The sequence below is a fragment of the Lactuca serriola genome, chromosome 3 (genome assembly GCF_051521515.1).
Source record: "Lactuca serriola cultivar US96UC23 chromosome 3, Lser_US96UC23_V15, whole genome shotgun sequence".
Taxonomy (NCBI): domain Eukaryota; kingdom Viridiplantae; phylum Streptophyta; class Magnoliopsida; order Asterales; family Asteraceae; genus Lactuca; species Lactuca serriola.
The window spans coordinates 168,660,234-168,680,269 of record NC_136410.1 but is presented as its reverse complement, the minus strand read 5'-3'; the positions used below and the strand labels follow the sequence as shown (position 1 = coordinate 168,680,269).

At 40.8% G+C, this 20,036-nt stretch overlaps 1 protein-coding gene across 1 annotated transcript; it reads right to left on the bottom strand.

Moving 5' to 3' along the window:
- Nucleotides 1-11,832: 11,832 nt before the first annotated feature.
- Nucleotides 11,833-12,822, bottom strand: LOC145095861 (uncharacterized). Its single transcript, XM_079033678.1, has one exon. The coding sequence runs from the start codon at nt 12,820-12,822 to the stop codon at nt 11,833-11,835; it is 990 nt and encodes a 329-aa protein (XP_078889804.1).
- Between the last annotated feature and the right edge of the window lie 7,214 nt (nt 12,823-20,036).

The window sequence follows — 20,036 nt, the reverse complement described above, 5'->3', positions numbered from 1 at the left end:
ATCATTCATGTACCGAAAGTTCAAATAAACAAGCCTTCAGTGCCATAACCAACTGACGCCATGAACGGCTTTGGAGAAAAGTTAGAGTTGTGGCTTGCCAATAATCATGTTGATGTCGATAGGTTACATGGTCTTGTTGCGATTTGACTTGATTAAACACTCTTTTCGGTCTTCAGTCATTACATAGTTGTGTTTCTTGTAGAATTCAACACATCGGTTTGAATCAGTGAGCTGAGCAACACTTATCAAATTATGTTTTAGATTAGCTACATAAGCAACATATCAGATAGAAAAGTTTCCATTGGTGAGAATTCCATAACCACGAATTTGAGAATTGGAGTTGTTTCCATACGTCACGTAACCAAGATTAGGAGAAACCTTGTGATCTCGCATAAATTTCTTCTGCCCCGTCATGTGCATGGAGCAAGCACTATCAATATACAATATTGTTTCTTGCTCCGAAACACAAAGTGACTACAAAATCAGTGAATAATGGAGTTTTTAGGCTCCAAGATAGATTTAGCGAAATAGGCATGGGCTTTGGTCTTAGATTGTGATTTTGGTACACCTTTGTGTTTCCTGGAAATGTATTTAGAGTTCTTAGGAGACAAACAAAATTCTAATGTCTTTTCATCTATCCAGTAGTCATGTTCAGTGACTTGAGGATTCGGAATGACTTTCTTGGGACCTAATTTTTCCGAAGTGGTGGGAACAATAGTGAGCTTTGGAATTGTTGGTGTATCAATGTGAGATTTGACTTTCCATACAAGATGTTGCTTTGAAGATTTAGAAAGGTTTGTTTTCTCAACAATTTTTTATTTGCTTGATGACACACTTGTTTTAGAAAAATTGGGTTTAAAAATTGTGTCATCAGATTTGGAAATGAAAGTGGATGGAACAATCCGAGGAGAAGTGTTTTGGACCGATGTGTTATTCACACAAGATTTAGGCTGATTGGTACTGATCATTTTCTTTGGTTCTATAGAACTGAGAGAGTTAGAAGGTCTCTTGAGGATCTTAGTGGGTGTGAAGGAGTTTTGATTGTTGGTTGATGAATGAAAATTCCGAGAAACACTCTTTTTGGAGTTCTCAAGGAATCTTGAATTTTGTCTAGTCCGAACTTCCATTTTGTAAGCATTTTGAGCTTCTATCATAGGATCTACTATATCCTTTCTATTCAATATTGGCTTTCTTTTAGATTGAGATGAGGATTTCGAAGTCTGTACTACTGAGGGATTGTAGAACATAGGATTAATAGGAACCAGATTTGTTTTTGAAATTACCTTTTGTTCGGAATCCCATGAGATTGTCTCATCAACTTCACTATCTAGGGATGCCCAAACACACTCTAATGGTTCAGACAAATTTGATTCAGGAAAGACTTCCTCAATAACACAGTTGTTGGGAGGACTTGGGTTCAGATTTTGAGCAACAAACTTTTGACAGATAGTGGTCTGATTCAGGTCCAGCTTTATCAGAGGCGGAAGTTGTGTGGAATCGGGACTCTTAACAATTATGGGTTGAAAATCAAGAATTATGGAAGCAAAGTGGTCTATGGTTTCAGGAAGGGGTGACAAGGCAGAAACAAGGGTGTCTGAATGTTTGATGTTCGGAACCTCTCCCAGATATGTCAGGTTTTGCAATTCCTTCAGCGGAAGAGCAATTGGTTTCGGAAACTCGCTTCCGAGACTAGGAACTTTTGATCATGGATGACAAACATTATGAGTCATTTGTAGATTTTATTCAAGCATGTCAATAATGTAAAGCATCTATCTTAGCATTGAGACGTTTGTTATTAGAAATCAAGACATTTCTTTCGAAATAGGTGATTTCACATTTGTCTTTTAAAATGATACATTTATCTTTTCACATTACAAGCTCATGCTCTAAACACTCAATTTTCAACATTTTATCCTCAAAACGAACCTAAGACGATTTAGTTCACAATCCTTCTTCTCATTGGCTTCTATGGCTGAATCATAGGCTTTATAGATGGTGCTCATATCTGTTTGGATCTAGGTTAGGTAAGGATCACAAAGAGACAAATAAAAGTTATTATCAGTAATCATAGATTTTACCTGTTGAACGATGCTTCGACCAGGTGGATTGTTGGTTGCCAAGTAGCAGTAGTGTGGTTCAGCAACATCATCTTCATCTTCAGACCCAGAAGACCAATAGCCATCATCACATTCAATGTTTTGTCTTGCCATCAAGAACATGTTCTTTCCAGTCACCAAGTCATTATCATCTCCTGATGACCAATATCCTTCCACATCTCTTGATACAGTTGTTACAAAGGCTTTTTCACTTTCTGCCATCTCTTTAGGTTTTCGTACGTAATATGTAGAGTCCTTGATCTTTGGTTTTTGCGGAGCATCAGCCAAGTAATCTTTAGCAAAGTGGTTTGCATGTCCACACTTGTGACACACAATTTTTGGCTTGTCAAATTTTGGATTATGTTGTGTTTCCGAAGTAGTGTTTGCTTTTGAGATGTTTGGATTGTATGAGGAAGGATTTTCTGAAGTTGCTTAAGGTTCCGATGCTTAATATGGTTGAGGATTGTTTTGGTGAGGAGCATGAAAACGGTTTTGATATGGTTTGTAAGAGGGATTGAAAGGAAGTTTGTATTTCATGGAGAGTAGAGGAAACTCCTGTTGGAAACGGAGTTCAGAATCCATGGCTTCAGAATCATTAACAAGATAGTTTTGTGTGGGTAAGACAGGTAAGGAAGATTGAACTGATGGATCAAGGGTTTTGAAAGGATCCGAGTCTGAAGAATTCAGAATGGGTTGTTCATAGGATCTGACAAGAGCATGAGGACCTCCGGAGAGTTCCCTTATGTTCTGAGCAACATTGGATTCATGTGCTTGATGTTCATCAAAAAGTTGATAAAGCTTTAATTTTTTTAAGGAGCCATTACTTTGGAGACAAGATTTCACATTACCCCATCCGTTATCGAGGCTGTTAATGAACTTGAGATTGTACTCCAAAGGAGTTCAGACAATCCCACTGATTCACCAGTAGTGGTAGTGAAGGTGTCAAAGTCATTGTCAACCAAAGTGAGGCGCTTGTCTTTCATATTTTCCAAACCTTCAATCAGGTCTTGAAGAGTGTCCCAAATCTCTTTTGAAAACATGCACAACTTGATGTGCTCAAAGAGTGAGGGAGGAACACCAAACACCATTTCTGAGAAAGCAACTTGATCAACATGCAATTTCTCAATATCATCTACAGTTAGAGGAGCTATACGAGTTTCATTTTGACCCATAAGTTGAGCAGCAACATCTCTCACAAATGTTCTTACAGGAACATGAGGACCTTCTTTGATAGATCTCCAAATTTCTTCACCTTTTTCTTTGGATAGTAAAAATCTTTCCATTCTAACTTTCTAGTGATCATATTCTTCCACAAATAGCAATGGGGAACGTGTAGGGCCACCCACACAATTTGCGATTTGCATTGAAATCATTTGTTGAGGATTAGAAGCAAACATTGAAGTTAAGATATCTTCTAGCAGAAGTGGTATATAGAAGAACATTTATCCTTAACACATAAATGGTTGAAATACCAAGGTAATTTCAAACAAACTATAATCTGATCTTATGGATTGAAAGGACAACAACTCAATTTCTGGTAACAATTGAGAGAACAAATGGATCTGATGCGTAGGGACAAGGTTTCAAAACTCAAACCTGGAGTTAATGCTTAAGATCAATGTCTACTTACTAATAAATGTTCTAGTCAACCCTTGTGATGTGTGCAAAATGGACTGGTTTTATTCCAACTTTTAATTAATAAATTTAGCACACAAAGGCAGTGAACCTGTCTTTTAGTGGTATAGTTGGATAAGTAGGGTGTCGAACTCAGGGAACAGAAATTAAACTAGTAACTAATTTTAACTAAGCAAGTAATAAAAGTAAAAGGGTTTTTCTCTAGTTTTACAAGACTAGAAACTTAAACACACCACTTAAGCACTTAATTAACTAAATAACTAAAACAAGTAACTAATTCACCAAATTTGATAAACATGTTTCTGTTTAGGTTCAACCAATTCACTCCTATGGTTATTTTGAATTTATGATAGATTAATTGCTATTGGTTACCAACTATAGTGGTTAGGTTCATGCTCATTACTACTAACCCTTAGACAATTAATTAATTCAAGCAGTGATCAAGTGTTTAAACTAATTAATTCCCTAGTTTAATTATTTATATTAAATAAGATTTGTAATTGGTTAATCAAATTGGTGTTTGAGTTAACCTCTTGTTTGTTGGTTTCTCAAACAAGCTCACACATTGATTTACCCATTCTCTTGTTAATCCTAGTTTCATATTCATTATTCCTAAGCATATGATAAAGTGTTCACATAAACATATGAGGTTAACAACTAAGAGATGTTCATGCAGCTTAATTGTCTTCCAATTAACAGAAAATAGTTGTGGTTAATGCATAAGGTTCTTTAACAAACTTGATTTAATAGATCACCAATAAACAATCAATCAAAAAGTAATAACTAAACCATAGGAGTTACTTGGTCTTCCCAAACAGAAACAAAAATGAATTTAGTTCATAGTTGCAGTAAAAACAAACACAAAAACAAGTTCAACTAAGCTAAACATGATTAATCTCTAAGATTAAGTGGAATGTATCACCTAAATTGGCTTAATTCTTCAAAGGATTGAAAACTGGGGTTTCTCAGCTCCTCAAAGGGTTCTTCAATCGCAGATGCACCTTCCAAAAAGCCAGAAAGTCCCCCAATTCGGATAAAGGCTTGGTATTTATAGTTATCACAAAACAGGGGCTACTCGGTGAGTAGATCACCCAACTCGCCGAGTAGAAGCATGAAATCCGTGTTTGACCAGGAGTCTTAGCTTATCTTCAGGAACCTTCTTGGGTACTCGCCGAGTACTCTCGTCTACTCGCCGAGTAGGAGTGTGTTATTCCTTCTTTCTTCAATCTTTGGTCTCTAATTGCTTCTCCTTGTTCCCATTTACTACCAAGCATGCCTTTTGGACTGAAAACAAAATTTAAACATTATTAAGTACCTTTTGTCCACATTATGCACATAATTAGCTAAAAATGAATAAAAATGTATGGTAACATATGACTAATTATGCAAATCTCAAAATACCCCACACTTGACTTTTGCTTGCCCCCAAGCAAAACGTAATTGTAACATATTAGAACCATATATAACAACTCCAATCTAACCCAGCCATTATGACAAGACCGCAACGCATGCATTTGTGTCTAAAATTTCCCTAAATACCCCAATACTCTAAATACTCACAATCCTCATAAACATTTACCAACTCATCCCGAACAATGCTCATTTTATGCATCCCTCCAAATCCATCCGCAGAAAACCTCCTACCCTCAAGGTATTTTTGGTTGAGCAACCCAAGCATACCTAATCTAGAATTACAATTTATGATACCACATTGGAGCTCTTTGGAATTCTTGATTTCTTTGGCATTTGATCTTTGATTTCTTTGAATTCACCACCTTGTTGTTTGATTTTTGGTATCTTCAACTTTTTGAATTTCTTGGAATTTTGATCTTTTGATCTTCACTTTAATTGCTCAAAAATTCTTACAACTTTTCTTGCAATTCTGTCTCTCTTTTTTTAACATATACCTCACTTTTTTCACTCAAAACCTACATGCTTAAGCAGGGGCACTGAACTTCAACCTTTATTGGCTAATGATAACAATTTTCCTGGATACATTTCTGGTACACGATGCTAAACATATTGCATCCTTTGGGCTGAGCGAGGTCGTGTTTTTGTCCCATGATTTCACTAGAATAAGGAAGCCACAAATGCACTAGAACGTATATAGGCTCAACTAAACATTTGGGTTTTCATGCAATCATCAACACAATTCTAACATGGAATCCTAATTACTTTTACCAAATTTTTCTAAATTAATTCCTAAGTCACATTTTTGGTATGCAATTTTTTTATTAAAATTAGTCCTAAATTATGATATTAAGATTCTAAATTCACTAAGATTTAACCAACACCCTACCCCACACTTATTTTATGTAATGCCCTCATTGCATATCATGCATGAAAAATAATAACATGAAATATATAGAGAATTGGAACAAACTCCCCTGGGGTAGCAGTCGCTAGGTTGATATCTCTTATTTTCAGCTCCATCTTCAATTGATTTTAGACATGGGAACTGCTCATCCATGTCTTGGGTGTCAAAATCTCGTGTGGTAGATATGCCAATAACTCAAAAGTGTAGGACAAAGCTCCTAGAGACCTCTAACAATAACTCTTTATGAAAAATGGACAAGTACTGCAGTGAAAGTGCCCAAAATAGCTCTGGAATTCGAAAAATGTTGATGAACAAGACGAGTTATATCGTATAATCGGCGAGTTTATTGCCAGATTGCAATTATGTCGCGAAATTACCCATGGAATCGCCGAGTAGGCTTGACGCACTCGGCGAGTAAGCGTTGTATTGCAAAAATTTGTCCAGCTTGTTTTCTTCTTGATTAAGGTTCTGAAATGGGGGTATTTTAGTGACTCTACTTCAGTAGCAACTCTCTCTATCACTCCCCACTCTCACGGACTCAACCTTAATGAAAAAAAAAAACTTCACACTCTCATTTGAAAATTCCTCACTTTAACTTTGACCCTTAAGACTTCTATATGCATCCTAGCCTTCTAATCCTGGAAAAAAAATGCAAACAAAAGTGAAAGCAACCAAACAAAAGTCCGAAGAAATAAGATCATCCAAGTTTAACAAGTTGTCCAAATCAAACATCACGAAAATAAATTAAAAATACAAAAGAAAACATTCTTCATTCTTCATCATCCATGGCGTTTCCTCTAGCTCCACTTCCTCCTTCTTCATTGCCTCTCCCCATCCTTTCCTCCCAACTCATAATGTAGGGGTAACCGGGTCCGGGTCTCGGTGCGATGTTCATTTGTTGGAAGAGGTATTCAAATGATTGATTGTTATAGTTGACCCCTCTTCCAATATCATCCATGTAGTGCCAGTACTCAACTTGATTCCAACCATCGTTCTCTTCTTCCCCCGGAATAACCGATGGGTCTTCCCGTACTCGCTCACTCCTTTGCCTCATCCGCCTTCCCGGTTCCTCGGGGATAACCGGTTCATCTGCATGTGGAATTGAAAAGGAATCTCCAAACTTATCCACAATCCTAGCCCTCCTATATAGCGTAGTGTTGAATGGAGGGGGAGAAATAACCGTCAATGCCCTCGCCTCTTGCAAATCCAAGACCCCAAATGATTTTGGAAGCCTTGTCACGAACCTCCATGGATTTTGGAGGTCACCTTCTCTTTAACCGCCCCCTCCGCGAGATATTTGGCTATGCAGTAAGGGAGGTTACAGAAAACATCAGGGGTGATAATTCTCCAAAGATAGAAGCTGTCAAGGGTTAGGACCTTGTCATCATCCTTCCACATGTTAATCGTGCTGGCGACGAAGCGATGAATGAGGCGGTGGATCGGTGAATGTATGTGGCCCTCTTGCGCGGTAGATGGATTGTATACCCGGTTGGCAATAGTGTTCCACCAGGTAGATGCAACCACTGTCTCGGGGAGATCGTTGTAGCAGATTTCCAAGAAAGCTTCAAAGTCTTCATTTAACATGGCGCTTTGGTCATAGATTCCAAGCCTCCACGCAAACGCAGCCATGTTGCATTGTCGCAGCTCCCCACAAAGAGAAAAATAAATTGTATTGGGATTGTAGTACTCACAACCACCCCGGAATGAGATGGTAGCAAGGAACTCCCAACATAGTTCAACGAAAACCGGTTCCTGGATTTTAACCAATTGAAGCCAACCATCACATATGATGGTAGAATCCCCCATGTTACATTCCTTCACCAAATATGGTGTCAATTCCTCCTACATTCGGTAAGTATATCTCTTTCTGCTTCAAGGCTTCTAGTTTGTTGTTGGCGCGGGCTTGAGATGATTTCGAGGTGATTTGGCGCAAAGATAACCACAGGATAACTCTTTGGCTTCCCCCTCTTGAAGTTTGACCTCTTCTGGACATGGTGCCTGCAAAATGACATTAAGAAAGCAGAAACAAACAACACCCAACAATTAAAATCGATCAAAACAGATCTGCATGGCCTCCTACTCGCCGAGTTCATGACCTACTCGGCGAGTAGGATGAACATCGGGTCCAGATTTGTGTCGAGTATATATAGACCAACCAAAACACCCAATTTTGCATAGGGGTTTGTGGTACTAATTCCAATAAACACTAATCCAAAAGAAATTTAGCCAAATACCTCCTAATTCATAGTAAAATCAAAACCCTAGAAATTCGGGAAACCCCCAAATACGAATCTAGAAAAAATAAGGGCTAAGAAGTGATAAAGCTTTAACCTTTGACAAGTATTGAGTGTAGAAATCATACCTTTACTCTTGAAAGTTGAAGATTCAGCGAAAATGGAAGAAATGGCATGAGAGTGGCTATGCATGGCGAGTGTGTGGGTAAAAAATGAGTGAAAACCCTTATTTACAGATTATCAACCATCTGTGTAAGTTGTCTACTCGCCGAGTAGAAAAGAGCTACTCGCCAAGTAGATTCACGTATTCGCGTTATTCTAAGGATTTGGACATGTACTCGTCGAGTAGATCCGATGTACTCGGCGAGTAAAGCATGCAGTTTGAAGAAAAATTGATTTTTTTCTTATTTTAAACCATCACCCCACACTCTAAGCATTGCTTGCCCTCAAGCAGTCATTTAGAACATATTTTTAGAAGAAGAATGAGAATAAAACAAATCCTAAGAAATTAAAAAGAAAATAAAGGAAAAAAGAAATGCAAACGCTTAAACTCGGGTTGCATCCCGGAAGCGCTTCTTTTTAAGGAGTCATTAGCTGGACTCCTCCCCTTCTACGTTGCTGTATTTCCTTCCAGCAACAGCCCTTCTTCCACGCCTTCATTTCTTGGGACTCCTTCTTCATACCTTTTGACTCTATGTCCATTGACCTTGAAAGGGGTACCATCTTTTGATAATAACTCTATAGCACCATGTGGAAACACCTTCTTCACTATAAAAGGTCCATCCCATCTTGACTTAAGTTTGCCCGAGAAAAGTTTGAGTCTTGAATTAAAAAGCAACACCTTTTGCCCTTCATGAAACTCTTTATTATCCTTGATCCACTTATCATGCCAACTCTTTGTTTTCTCTTTATAAATTAGAGAGCTAGTGTAGGCATCATTCCTAAGTACCTCAAGAGCATTCATTTGCATTAGCCGGTTGTTCTTGAGCTCCTCCATGTTGAAATTGCACAATTTTAAAGCCCAAAAAGCTTTATGCTCGATCTCCACCGGTAAATGGCATTGCTTTCCATAAACTAGCCTATATGGTGTAGTACCAATATGTGTTTTGAAAGTTGTTCAGAAGGCACATAGTGCATCATCTAGCTTATCCGACCATTCTTTCCGATTGCTCCCCACCGATCTCTCCAAGATTCTCTTTAAAGCTCTATTTGTCACTTCAGTTTGTCCACTAGTTTGTGGATGGTAGGATGTAGAAAATTTATGGGTTACACCATATTTCCTTAGCACCTTCTCTAGTTGATCATTGGCAAAATGAGTGCCTCGGTCACTAATAAGAGCTTTTGGGACCCCAAATCTCGAAAATAGTTTCTTCAAAAACCGTACCACCACCCGACCACCATTAGTTGGCAAAGTGTGTGCCTCCGCCCACTTGGATACATAATCTACCGCCACTAAAATGTACTTGTTGCCTTTGGACATGGGAAATGGTCCCATGAAATCGATACCCCACACATCAAATACTTCGCACACTTGAATACTATGTTGTGGCATTTCATTTCGGGATGAAATGCTTCCTGCTCTTTGACAGGCATCACATTCTTTGACAAATTGGGCTGCATCTTTAAAAATCGTGGGCCAATAAAACCCAATGTCAAAGATCTTCTTAGTAGTGTAATGTGCTCCATGATGTCCACCCGTGGGCCCGCTATGACAATGCTCCAAAATCTGGCGGCTTTCCTTCCCGAACACGCATCTTCGTATGATCCCATACGCACAGCTTCGGAAGAGGTATGGCTCATCCCAAAAGTAATACTTTAATTCAGAAAAGAATTGCTTCTTTTGTTGACTGCTAAAATCTTTTGGGATGTATTTGGTAGCAAAGTAATTAGCTATATCTGCGAATCGTGGCTCTTCTCCCGTGGTCACCATAATGTACTCGTCCGGGAAGTCATCTCCAACTTTGTCTTCGTGCAATTGCGGGTTTTCTAGCCTCAATAAATGGTCGGCTGCTGCATTCTCCATTCCTTTCTTTTCGCGTATCTCGATATCAAACTCTTCAAGAAGTAGAACCCATCGTATCAATCTTGGCTTGGCATCCTGTTTGGCAAACAAATACTTGATAGCAGAGTGGTCAGTAAAAACAGTTGTTTTGGATAAAACCAAATAAGGGCGAAATTTATCAAAGGCATACACCACAACTAATAATTCTTTTTTAGTGGTGGTGTAATTCTCTTGGGCCGGATTTAGAGTTTTGCTAGCATAATATATGGGTCGAAAGTGCTTATCAACCCTCTGACCAAGGACAGCTCCTAGTGCAAAATCACTAGCATCACACATTATCTCAAAAGGTAAATCCCAATTTGGGGCAACAATGATCGGGACATTAGTTAATTTTTCTTTTAAAAATTCAAATGCCTCTAAACACTCTTTGGTAAAATTAAATGGTGCATCCTTTAAAAGCAATTGTGTTAGAGGTCTAGTTATTATAGAAAATTCTTTTATAAAACACCGGTAAAAACCAGTGTGTCCTAGAAAGCTTCTTATGCCCTTCACATTAGTTGGTTGGGGTAATTTGGCAATGGTGTCAATCTTTGCCTTATCCACCTCAATTCCCAATTTGGAAACTTTATGGCCTAAAACTATACCCTCCTTGACCATAAAGTGAAATTTTTCCCAATTAAGGACTAAGTCGGTCTTTTCACACCTAGCAAGCATTAGGTCAAGATTTGTGAGACAATCATGGAAGGAAGATCCAAAAACAGAAAAATCATCCATAAAGACTTCCATGAATTTTTCCACCATATCGTGGAATATGGTTGTCATGCGCCTTTGAAATGTCGCGGGTGCATTGCATAACCCGAAGGGCATGCGTCGATAAGCAAAAGTCCCACTTGGTCAAGTAAATGTGGTCTTTTCTTGGTCCATTCGGTCTATGGGTATTTGGAAATAACCCAAAAACCCATCCAAAATGCAATAATAACTATGGCCCAATAATCTTTCTAGCATTTGATCAATAAAAGGCAAGGGAAAATGGTCTTTACGAGTGGCATCGTTTAACTTGCGATAATCGATGCAAACTCTCCAACCGGTTACCGTTTGTGTCGGAATAAGCTCATTCTTCTCGTTGGTTATGACCGTCATCCTTCCTTTCTTGGGCACCACTTGGACCGGACTCACCTACGGGCTATCAGAAATGGAATATATGATTCCCGCATCTAAAAGCTTGACCACTTCTTTCTTGACCACCTCTTGCATATTTGGGTTTAGTCTTCTTTGGTGTTGCACAACCGGCTTTGCTCCTTCTTCCAGGTTAATCTTGTGAGAATAATAAGAGGGGATTATCCCCTTGATGTCGGTGACGCTCCATGCTATGGCCCGCTTCTGCTTCTTCAAAACTTGTATTAACTCTTCCTTTTCAGATTCAGAGAGGTCAGAGGCTATTATCACTGGCTTTTGATGACCATCTTCGAGGAAAGCATACTCAAAGTGATCTGGTAACGTTTTGAGCTCTGATTTTTCAATCTGCATGATGGACTCATCGAGTGCAGGTTAGGTACTCGGCGAGTTTACAGCTGAATTCACGAATTCTGCTTTTTCTTCGCTTGGACTCGGTGAGTAGATCGGCCCTACCTGCCGAGTAGATATTTCAAATATCTTCATTAGTTCTTCATACTCAGCTTCTTCCAACACCCTCTCGATCTCCATTAAGTCTTTTTCAGCATCAAATTCTTCATAAAAAATGGTGGTGTTGCTGGAATCTTCATCTTCACCTTCTTCCATCAATTCATCAAGCATGTCAATTGAGAATGCCATGTCATCACTATTCCTTGCATGCTTCATAGCTTGATCCACCCCAAAAGTAACCGAATCATCTCCTACCCGCAAAGTGAGCTTCGAATCTCTCATGTCCACTATAGCTCTTGCCGTGTTAAGGAAGGTTCTTCCAAGGATGATAGGGACTTGAGGATCCGCCTCCATGTCTAGAATTATGAAATCAACGGGAAATACAAACTTGTCTACCTTGACCAATAAGTCTTCACATATTTCTCTTGGAAAAGTGACTGTCTTGTTTGCTAAGTGAATCGCCATACGAATTGGTCTTGGTTCCGGGAGATCCAGCTTCTTGAAGAATGAATAAGGCATTAAATTCACACTTGCTCCTGAATCAGCCAAAGCAAGAGTGGTAGCCAAGTTGCCAAATTGGCAAGGCAAAGTGAAGCTTCCCGGGTCACCCTTCTTCTTTGGAAGTTTGTTGAGCATGGCAGCTGAACAATTCTCATTAAGTACCACCTTTTTCACTTTCTCCATCTTCCTTCTATTTGTAAGAAGTTCCTTAAGGAATTTCGCGTATTTTGGCATTTGTATGACAGCTTCAATGAAGGGTATGTTAATTTGAAGAGCCTTAATGTGGTCAAGAAACTTCTGGTACTCCTCTTCCTGCTTTTCTCTCTTAGCTCGGGCTGGATATGGCATTGGAGGCTGAAAGGGCTTTTCAGGAATCTGATTTTTCGGATTTGGCAATGGACTCGTCGAGTCCATATTCTATACTCGGCGAGTAGGCTCTGCAGATTGAAGGTTTTGACTTTTGTCTTGAGTTTCTTCATCTTCCTTCTGCATTTCAGTTGGTGCTTCATTCTGAATAGGGGCCAGATGAGTGATTATCTTCCCACTTCTTGTTGTAACTATGCTTATGTGCGTGCCTCGTGGGTTTTTTTCGGTTTTGCTGGGAAGTTCGCCCGGTGATCTTTGGTTTATTTGTTGAGAAAGTTGCCCAAACTGTGTTTCTATATTGTGGATAGATGCTTGCTGGTTCCTAAGCATGGTTCTTGTTTCTTGAATTGCAGCATCATGATCACTATGTCTCTTTTCGGAAGCAACTACAAATTTGGTAAGCATCTCTTCCAAACTTGGTTTTCTTTCTTGTACCGGCTACTCCTTTTGGTAAAAATCTCTTCCTTTCTGCCGAAACTTCTCCTCCTTGGCCTTCTTGTACTCTTCATAAGGGAGCCACTCTTTCTTTGGTTTTCGCCAATCTTCATCATACCAGTCCCCACTTGCGTAGCATACTTGCACCTTCTTGTTGCCATTTTCATCCAAGTCACAGTCTCTAGTAAGGTGAGGCCCATTGCAGTTTTCACAACCCACCCGTATAGCATGTATTGTTTGGTCCATCTTGTCCATCCTCCTATCCATGTTTTTCAACATAGCCATCATTGCTGACAAGTCTTCTGAGTCCGCCGGTGCCATAGAAAGGCTTCGGCTTATACTGCCCGATTCAGCGAGCTGGTGGCCCTCTGCCCCAATATGGTTCCCACCGAGGGGAAGAAGATCGAGAGGTACATATGGGGGCTAGTGCCTCCGTATCAGGGGAATGTGCTAGCGTCAAACCCCGCTACCTTCGACAGTGCCAAACGATTGGCACAACGACTCATTGACCATGGAGTCAAAACCCCTGCAACCACAACCACCCTAGCCATCCCGGAACCCTCCAAACCCGCCGATACTAAGCGGAAATTCTGGGATGAAAGGAAGAAGCAGCAGGCTGCCAAAAAGCAGCAATTGGTGGCAATTCATGCCGCAGTAACCCCTACTGCTACTACTACTGCTCCGGTGAGTCGGTATGCTGGAAGTTCGCCCAAGTGCAACAAATGCAGCTACCACCACAACGGCCCCTGCCGTGAATTGCAGTGCTCTAACTGCAACAGGAAAGGACACACCGTCCGATTCTGTAAGTTCCCGGCACAACCTATCAACCAAGTCCCTGGCTCTGGCGCGAGCCCAACCTGCTATGGATGTGGTGAAGCAGGCCACTTTAAGAGGGACTGCCCCAAAGCGAGGAATGCTGGAGGAGCAGGGAGGGTGCTAGCTATTGGCCACAGGGAAGCAGTTGCTGACCCGACAGTGGTGACCGGTACGTTCCTCCTCGATAACTCCTATGCATGCATTCTGTTCGATAGTGGAGCGGAGCGAAGCTTCGTAAACCATAAATTTACTCGCATGCTTAATCAACCACCGCACGCACTCAAAGAACTATTCACAGTAGAAATGGCTAATGGAAAAACTGAAAATACGAGTAGCATATACTTAGGTTGTACCCTAACTCTAGATAACCATTCATTTCCAATCGACCTCATGCCAGTCTCAATAAAAAGTTTCGACGTCATCATTGGCATGGACTGGTTAAGCCTTCATCGTGCCGACATCATGTGCTTCGAGAAAGCAGTCCGTCTAAACCTTCCGTCTAACGAAACTCTTATAGTCTATGGCGACAAACCCGGTGCAAGTCTTCGCATCATATCAAGTATTCAAGCACAGAAATACCTGCGTAAGGAATACCACGCATTCCTTGCTCACGTCGTCGACACGAACCTAGAAACGAAAGAACTAAAGAACCTCCCAGTAGTGAGAAACTTCCCCGACATTTTCCCAGAAGAACTACCCGAATTACCTCCGCAACGACAAGTCGAGTTCAGAATCGACTTAGTCCCAGGAGCTACCCCAGTAGCCAAGTCGCCCTACCGTTTAGCACCAGCTGAGATGCAGGAACTCTCTGGTCAACTTAACGAACTGCTCAGCAAGGGCTTTATAAGACCGAGTTTCTCACCTTGGGGAGCACCGGTCTTGTTCGTTAAGAAGAAGGACGGATCCTTCCGTATGTGTATTGACTACAGAGAACTCAACAAACTGACGGTCAAGAATCGTTATCCTCTACCACGCATAGATGATCTATTCGACCAACTGCAAGGGGCGAACTATTTTTCTAAGATTGATCTGAGATCCGGATATCACCAGTTACGAGTGCTAGAGGAGGATGTGCCGAAGACCGCCTTCCGAACTCGTTACGGACATTACGAGTTCGTGGTGATGCCATTCGGATTGACCAATGCGCCCGCAGTCTTCATGGATCTGATGAATAGAGTATGCCGACCTTACTTGGATCAGTTCGTCATTGTTTTCATTGACGACATCCTGATCTACTCCCGAAGTAAGAAAGAACATGGCGATCATCTGCGACAAGTTCTAGGGACATTACGAAAGGAGAAACTTTATGCGAAGTTCTCGAAATGTGAATTTTGGATCCGAAGAGTCGAATTCTTAGGACACGTGGTAAGCGAAGAGGGAATCCACGTGGACCCATCCAAAATTAAGGCCATTGAGAACTGGTCAGCACCGAAGACGCCTACAGAAATTCGTCAATTTCTAGGTCTCGCTGGCTACTACCGCAGGTTCATTCAGAACTTCTCACGAATAGCGAAGCCTCTTACAACCCTAACCCAGAAAGGCGTGGCCTTTGGCTGGGAAGAGAAAGAAGAAAGATCGTTCCAAACGCTCAAACGAGCCTTGTGCACCGCACCAATACTATCCCTTCCCGAAGGAATAGAAGACTTCGTAGTTTATTGTGATGCATCGAATCAAGGGCTCGGATGTGTTCTGATGCAGCGAGGTAAGGTCATCGCCTATGCCTCGAGACAATTGAAGACACAAGAGGTTAACTACATGACCCACGATCTTGAACTAGGAGCAGTGGTGTTTGCTCTGAAGATCTGGAGACATTACTTGTATGGAACGAAGAGCACTATCTTTACCGACCACAAGAGTTTACAACACATTTTCAATCAGAAGGAGCTCAACATGAGACAACGACGGTGGGTCGAGCTACTCAGTGATTACGAATGCGATATTCGTTATCATCCGGGTAAGGCCAACGTAGTAGCAGACGCCCTAACTCGGAAGGAATATTCTGGTCGCAAGGTCAAGTCGTTGTCAATAACCATCCATTCACACTTGTCTAAGCAAATTCAGGAGGCTCAACGTGAAGCCATGAAGCCTGAAAATGTGACGAATGAATCCCTTAGAGGAATGGACAAGAATTTAGAAGCCAAGGGTGACGGAGCCTTATATTTCATGAACCGAATCTGGATACCGAAACACGGTGGTTTCCGAGACTTGGTCATGACCGAGGCGCACAACACTCGGTATTCCGTCCACCCAGGTTCAGATAAGATGTATATGGATCTTAAGAAGCTATACTGGTGGCCTAATATGAAAGCAGAAATTGCTACCTTCGTAAGTAAATGCCTTACTTGCGCAAAGGTTAAGGTCGAGTACCAGAAGCCCTTTGGTTTATTGCAACAACCAGAGATCCCGGAATGGAAGTGGGAGCGGATCACTATGGATTTCATAACCAAGTTGCCCAAGACGACGGGTGGGCTTGACACCATATGGGTCATCGTTGATAGATTGACCAAGTCTGCACACTTCCTGCCTATCAAAGAAACCGACAAGATGGAGAAACTTACGAGAACATACATTAAGGAAATCGTACGGCTACATGGTGTACCTATGTCCATTATCTCCGATAGAGATAGTAGGTTCACCTCAAGATTTTGGCAATCACTACAACATTCCCAAGGAACAAGGCTGGACATGAGCACAGCCTACCATCCTCAGACCGACGGACAGAGTGAGAGGACCATCCAAACTCTGGAAGATATGTTGCGAGCCTGCGTGATTGACTTTGAGAAGGCATGGGATACTCATTTACCCCTTGTCGATTTTTCCTATAATAACAGTTATCACACGAGCATCAAGGCTGCTCCATTTGAAGCTCTCTATGGTCGTAAGTGCAGATCCCCTCTGTGCTGGGCTGAGGTGGGTGATACCCAATTAGCCAGGGGGCAAACTTTCGACAGTACTCTCACCGGTCCGGAGATCATTCGGGAAACAACAGAGAAAATCGTTCAGATCCATGAACGATTGAAAGCCTCTAGAGACCGACAGAAGAGCTACGCTGATAAATGAAGGAAACCTTTGGAATTTCAGGTGGGAGACCGAGTCCTCCTCAAAGTCTCACCCTGGAAGGGCTTGATACGCTTCGGCAAGCGTGGAAAGCTTAATCCAAGGTACATAGGGCCTTTCGAGATTCTTGCAAGAGTCGGCCTCGTAGCTTACAAACTCAAACTACCAGACGCACTTCGTAACGTACATTCTACATTCCACGTATCTAACTTGAAAAAGTGTCTATCCGACGAGACTCTTGTAATCCCACTCGACGAGATCGAAATCAACGAGAGCCTCAACTTCGTGGAAGAACCTGTAGAGATCATGGACCGTGAGGTCAAGCAGACAAAGCAAATCCGTATCCCTATCGTGAAGGTTCGCTGGAATGCCAAGCGAGGACCGGAATTCACTTGGGAACGTGAGGATCAGATGAAACTAAAATACCCTCACCTTTTTGCTTAGTTATTTGTAATTTCTAACGTGCTTAAAAATTCTAATTTCGGGACGAAATTCCTTCTAACGGGGGGATCATGTGACAACCCGATATTTCGAGTCAATGTAATGTAAAACCGATCAAATTTAGGTCAAAATGTAACCTTCCTAAAATCTTATTCGGATTAAATAAAGTAGTAGGAATCATATCAAGGTTTGCGTACATAAAAAGAACGTCCAAATCTGACTTCGGATGAGGAAGTTATGAATTTTTAGAAGAAAATTCCTTAATCACGTCATTTTAATAAATAAGTAATAAAAATAATTTCGGAATTTGCCAACGGAATCTAAACGAAAGTTGTAGATCATGGTCTCATCTTCACGTGGATATAAAGAACGTCAAAAACGGAGTTCGTATGAGGGAGATATGAATTTTTGAAGTTTATTTAAAATAAATATGAATTTAATTATATATTCCCGGTATTATCCGAAGGGGAGTCATCGGATAGGACCGAAGTACGCCCTGCGTACCTTCGTACGCCCCGCGTACTGAGATCGAGGGTCTCGGATCGTCCACGTCGCACTATCCGAAGAAATCTAACCCGTCCGACCCGTCCGAAGCTCCGACCCGTCCGACCCGCTGTCCCGTCCGACCCGCCGTCCCATCTGACCCGCGTACCCAGCAACCCGTCCCATCCGAACCGAGGCAGTCGAGGCTTCGGTTATGCATGACGTACGCGTACGCGCTGCGTACGAGCGTACGCCCCGCGTACCGAGGCGGTTCAGCCTTCCTATAAATAGGATGCGAGGCTTTCCGAAAATGTTGCTCATTTCTCTCCTCTCTCTCACAACCTTGCCTCGTTTTCCGTGCCCGTTATAACCCGAAGCTCTGGTCTTTGTGCTCAAGTCCCGAGGGTCGATTTTACTCCCGATATTCCTGAGAATCCCGAGAAAAATCCGTTTTTCGAGACGAAACTCTGCCCGGTTTTCCATCTCGCTTTCTTCAATCAATCAAGTGAGCTTCATACCCCTTAATCAACCTTTTTAAATATTCTAAATGCTTTTATATGCTTTCAAGGGGGGGGGGGGAATACAAGTTAAATACTTATAGTTATCGTTTCAATCACATGTGATTGCATTAATCACATGTGATTAATAACTAGGGAAACCAGTGATTTTATCACTATTCAAACTGTCTATCAAACTGTTTTACTTCTAAATGTTTTCCAAACCCATTTACTTTTCGAATTTACACTGCAACTGTGATTTAAACAAATGTTCCTTATACTTAAACTGTTTTAATCAAATCTACACCTGCAAATGGTTTTATAGATTGACATCAAGTCAATCTTTCTTTAAAAATAATACTTATGTTTCAAATGCCTTATAAATACTTATTTATGCTTTTATATTATAAATTGCATGCCCATATATGTATAGACGTATAAATAATGTTTAAAGGGCTTAGGAAGGCTATCCACCCTATTTCCTTTTCCTCAATTTGGATGTGGTCTGGTGGGATTATGGGTGACCATCCGAAGGTCATTTCCATGTTAATTATATATCAAATATACATATATAGACATAAAAGTACTTCCATAATCATACGTACTAAACGCACCGTTAACAAGTTACCAGCGGGGTAACATAGAATCATACTATTACAACTGCTAGATCAATGAGTCAGTTCATTCATGAGTCTATACTAGGAAGAGAATATATACAACTATACTAGAACAAGAAACATTTCATCACATATGCAAGAATACGATAACAAATGTGATCCACTGTATCGGAGCATGCCTTAAATGTCATGGCCCGAGTTGTAGCCAGAATTCTCTTGGAGGGAGAGCGTTGAGTTTGCGTATAGATCTATACTGGATTGACTATCCTACACCTTGTTGCTAGCTACAGCCGGACCTGCAGGTCTGCGGGTGCCAAACGTCATTCCGTTATTACGACCGTTCTTTATGTCGTTGTTATCAGTCGATAGTATGGTGCAATTATCACATTATACCTTAATATAAATCCGGTTTAAGGTAGTAGTAATTAGTACAACAGTAGTTCTTATTATACAAAACTACAGTACTACAATGATTTACCCATTACATATTTTGGTGATAATCTCACTTAAGCATTAATGTACAAACTATATTTTATCAAATGATAGTTATACTTGGGTAATTACACACTTTTACAACAGACGAGTTTACAAAACATTTAAGCCTCGGTAGAAGGTTACTTTTATAGAAAATATAGGATTTTCTGAGAGATTCAAACTTTTGCAAACACTTTTAAACATTTACTTACATTTTTACAAACTTATACATTGAGACAGGTTCAAACGTTTTTGTCAACGAACATTGACACTAAAATACTTATGAACTCACCAGCTTAATGCAGATAAACTCTTTCAAAATAACTTGTATTCTCAGGTCATCAGTAGACAGGTACCGATGCCAGCTTTTGAGATGATGGAGCGTACTCAAGACTCATCATTTTATTATTTTGATTTACGTTATATTTTTGGTGTCTAAAAC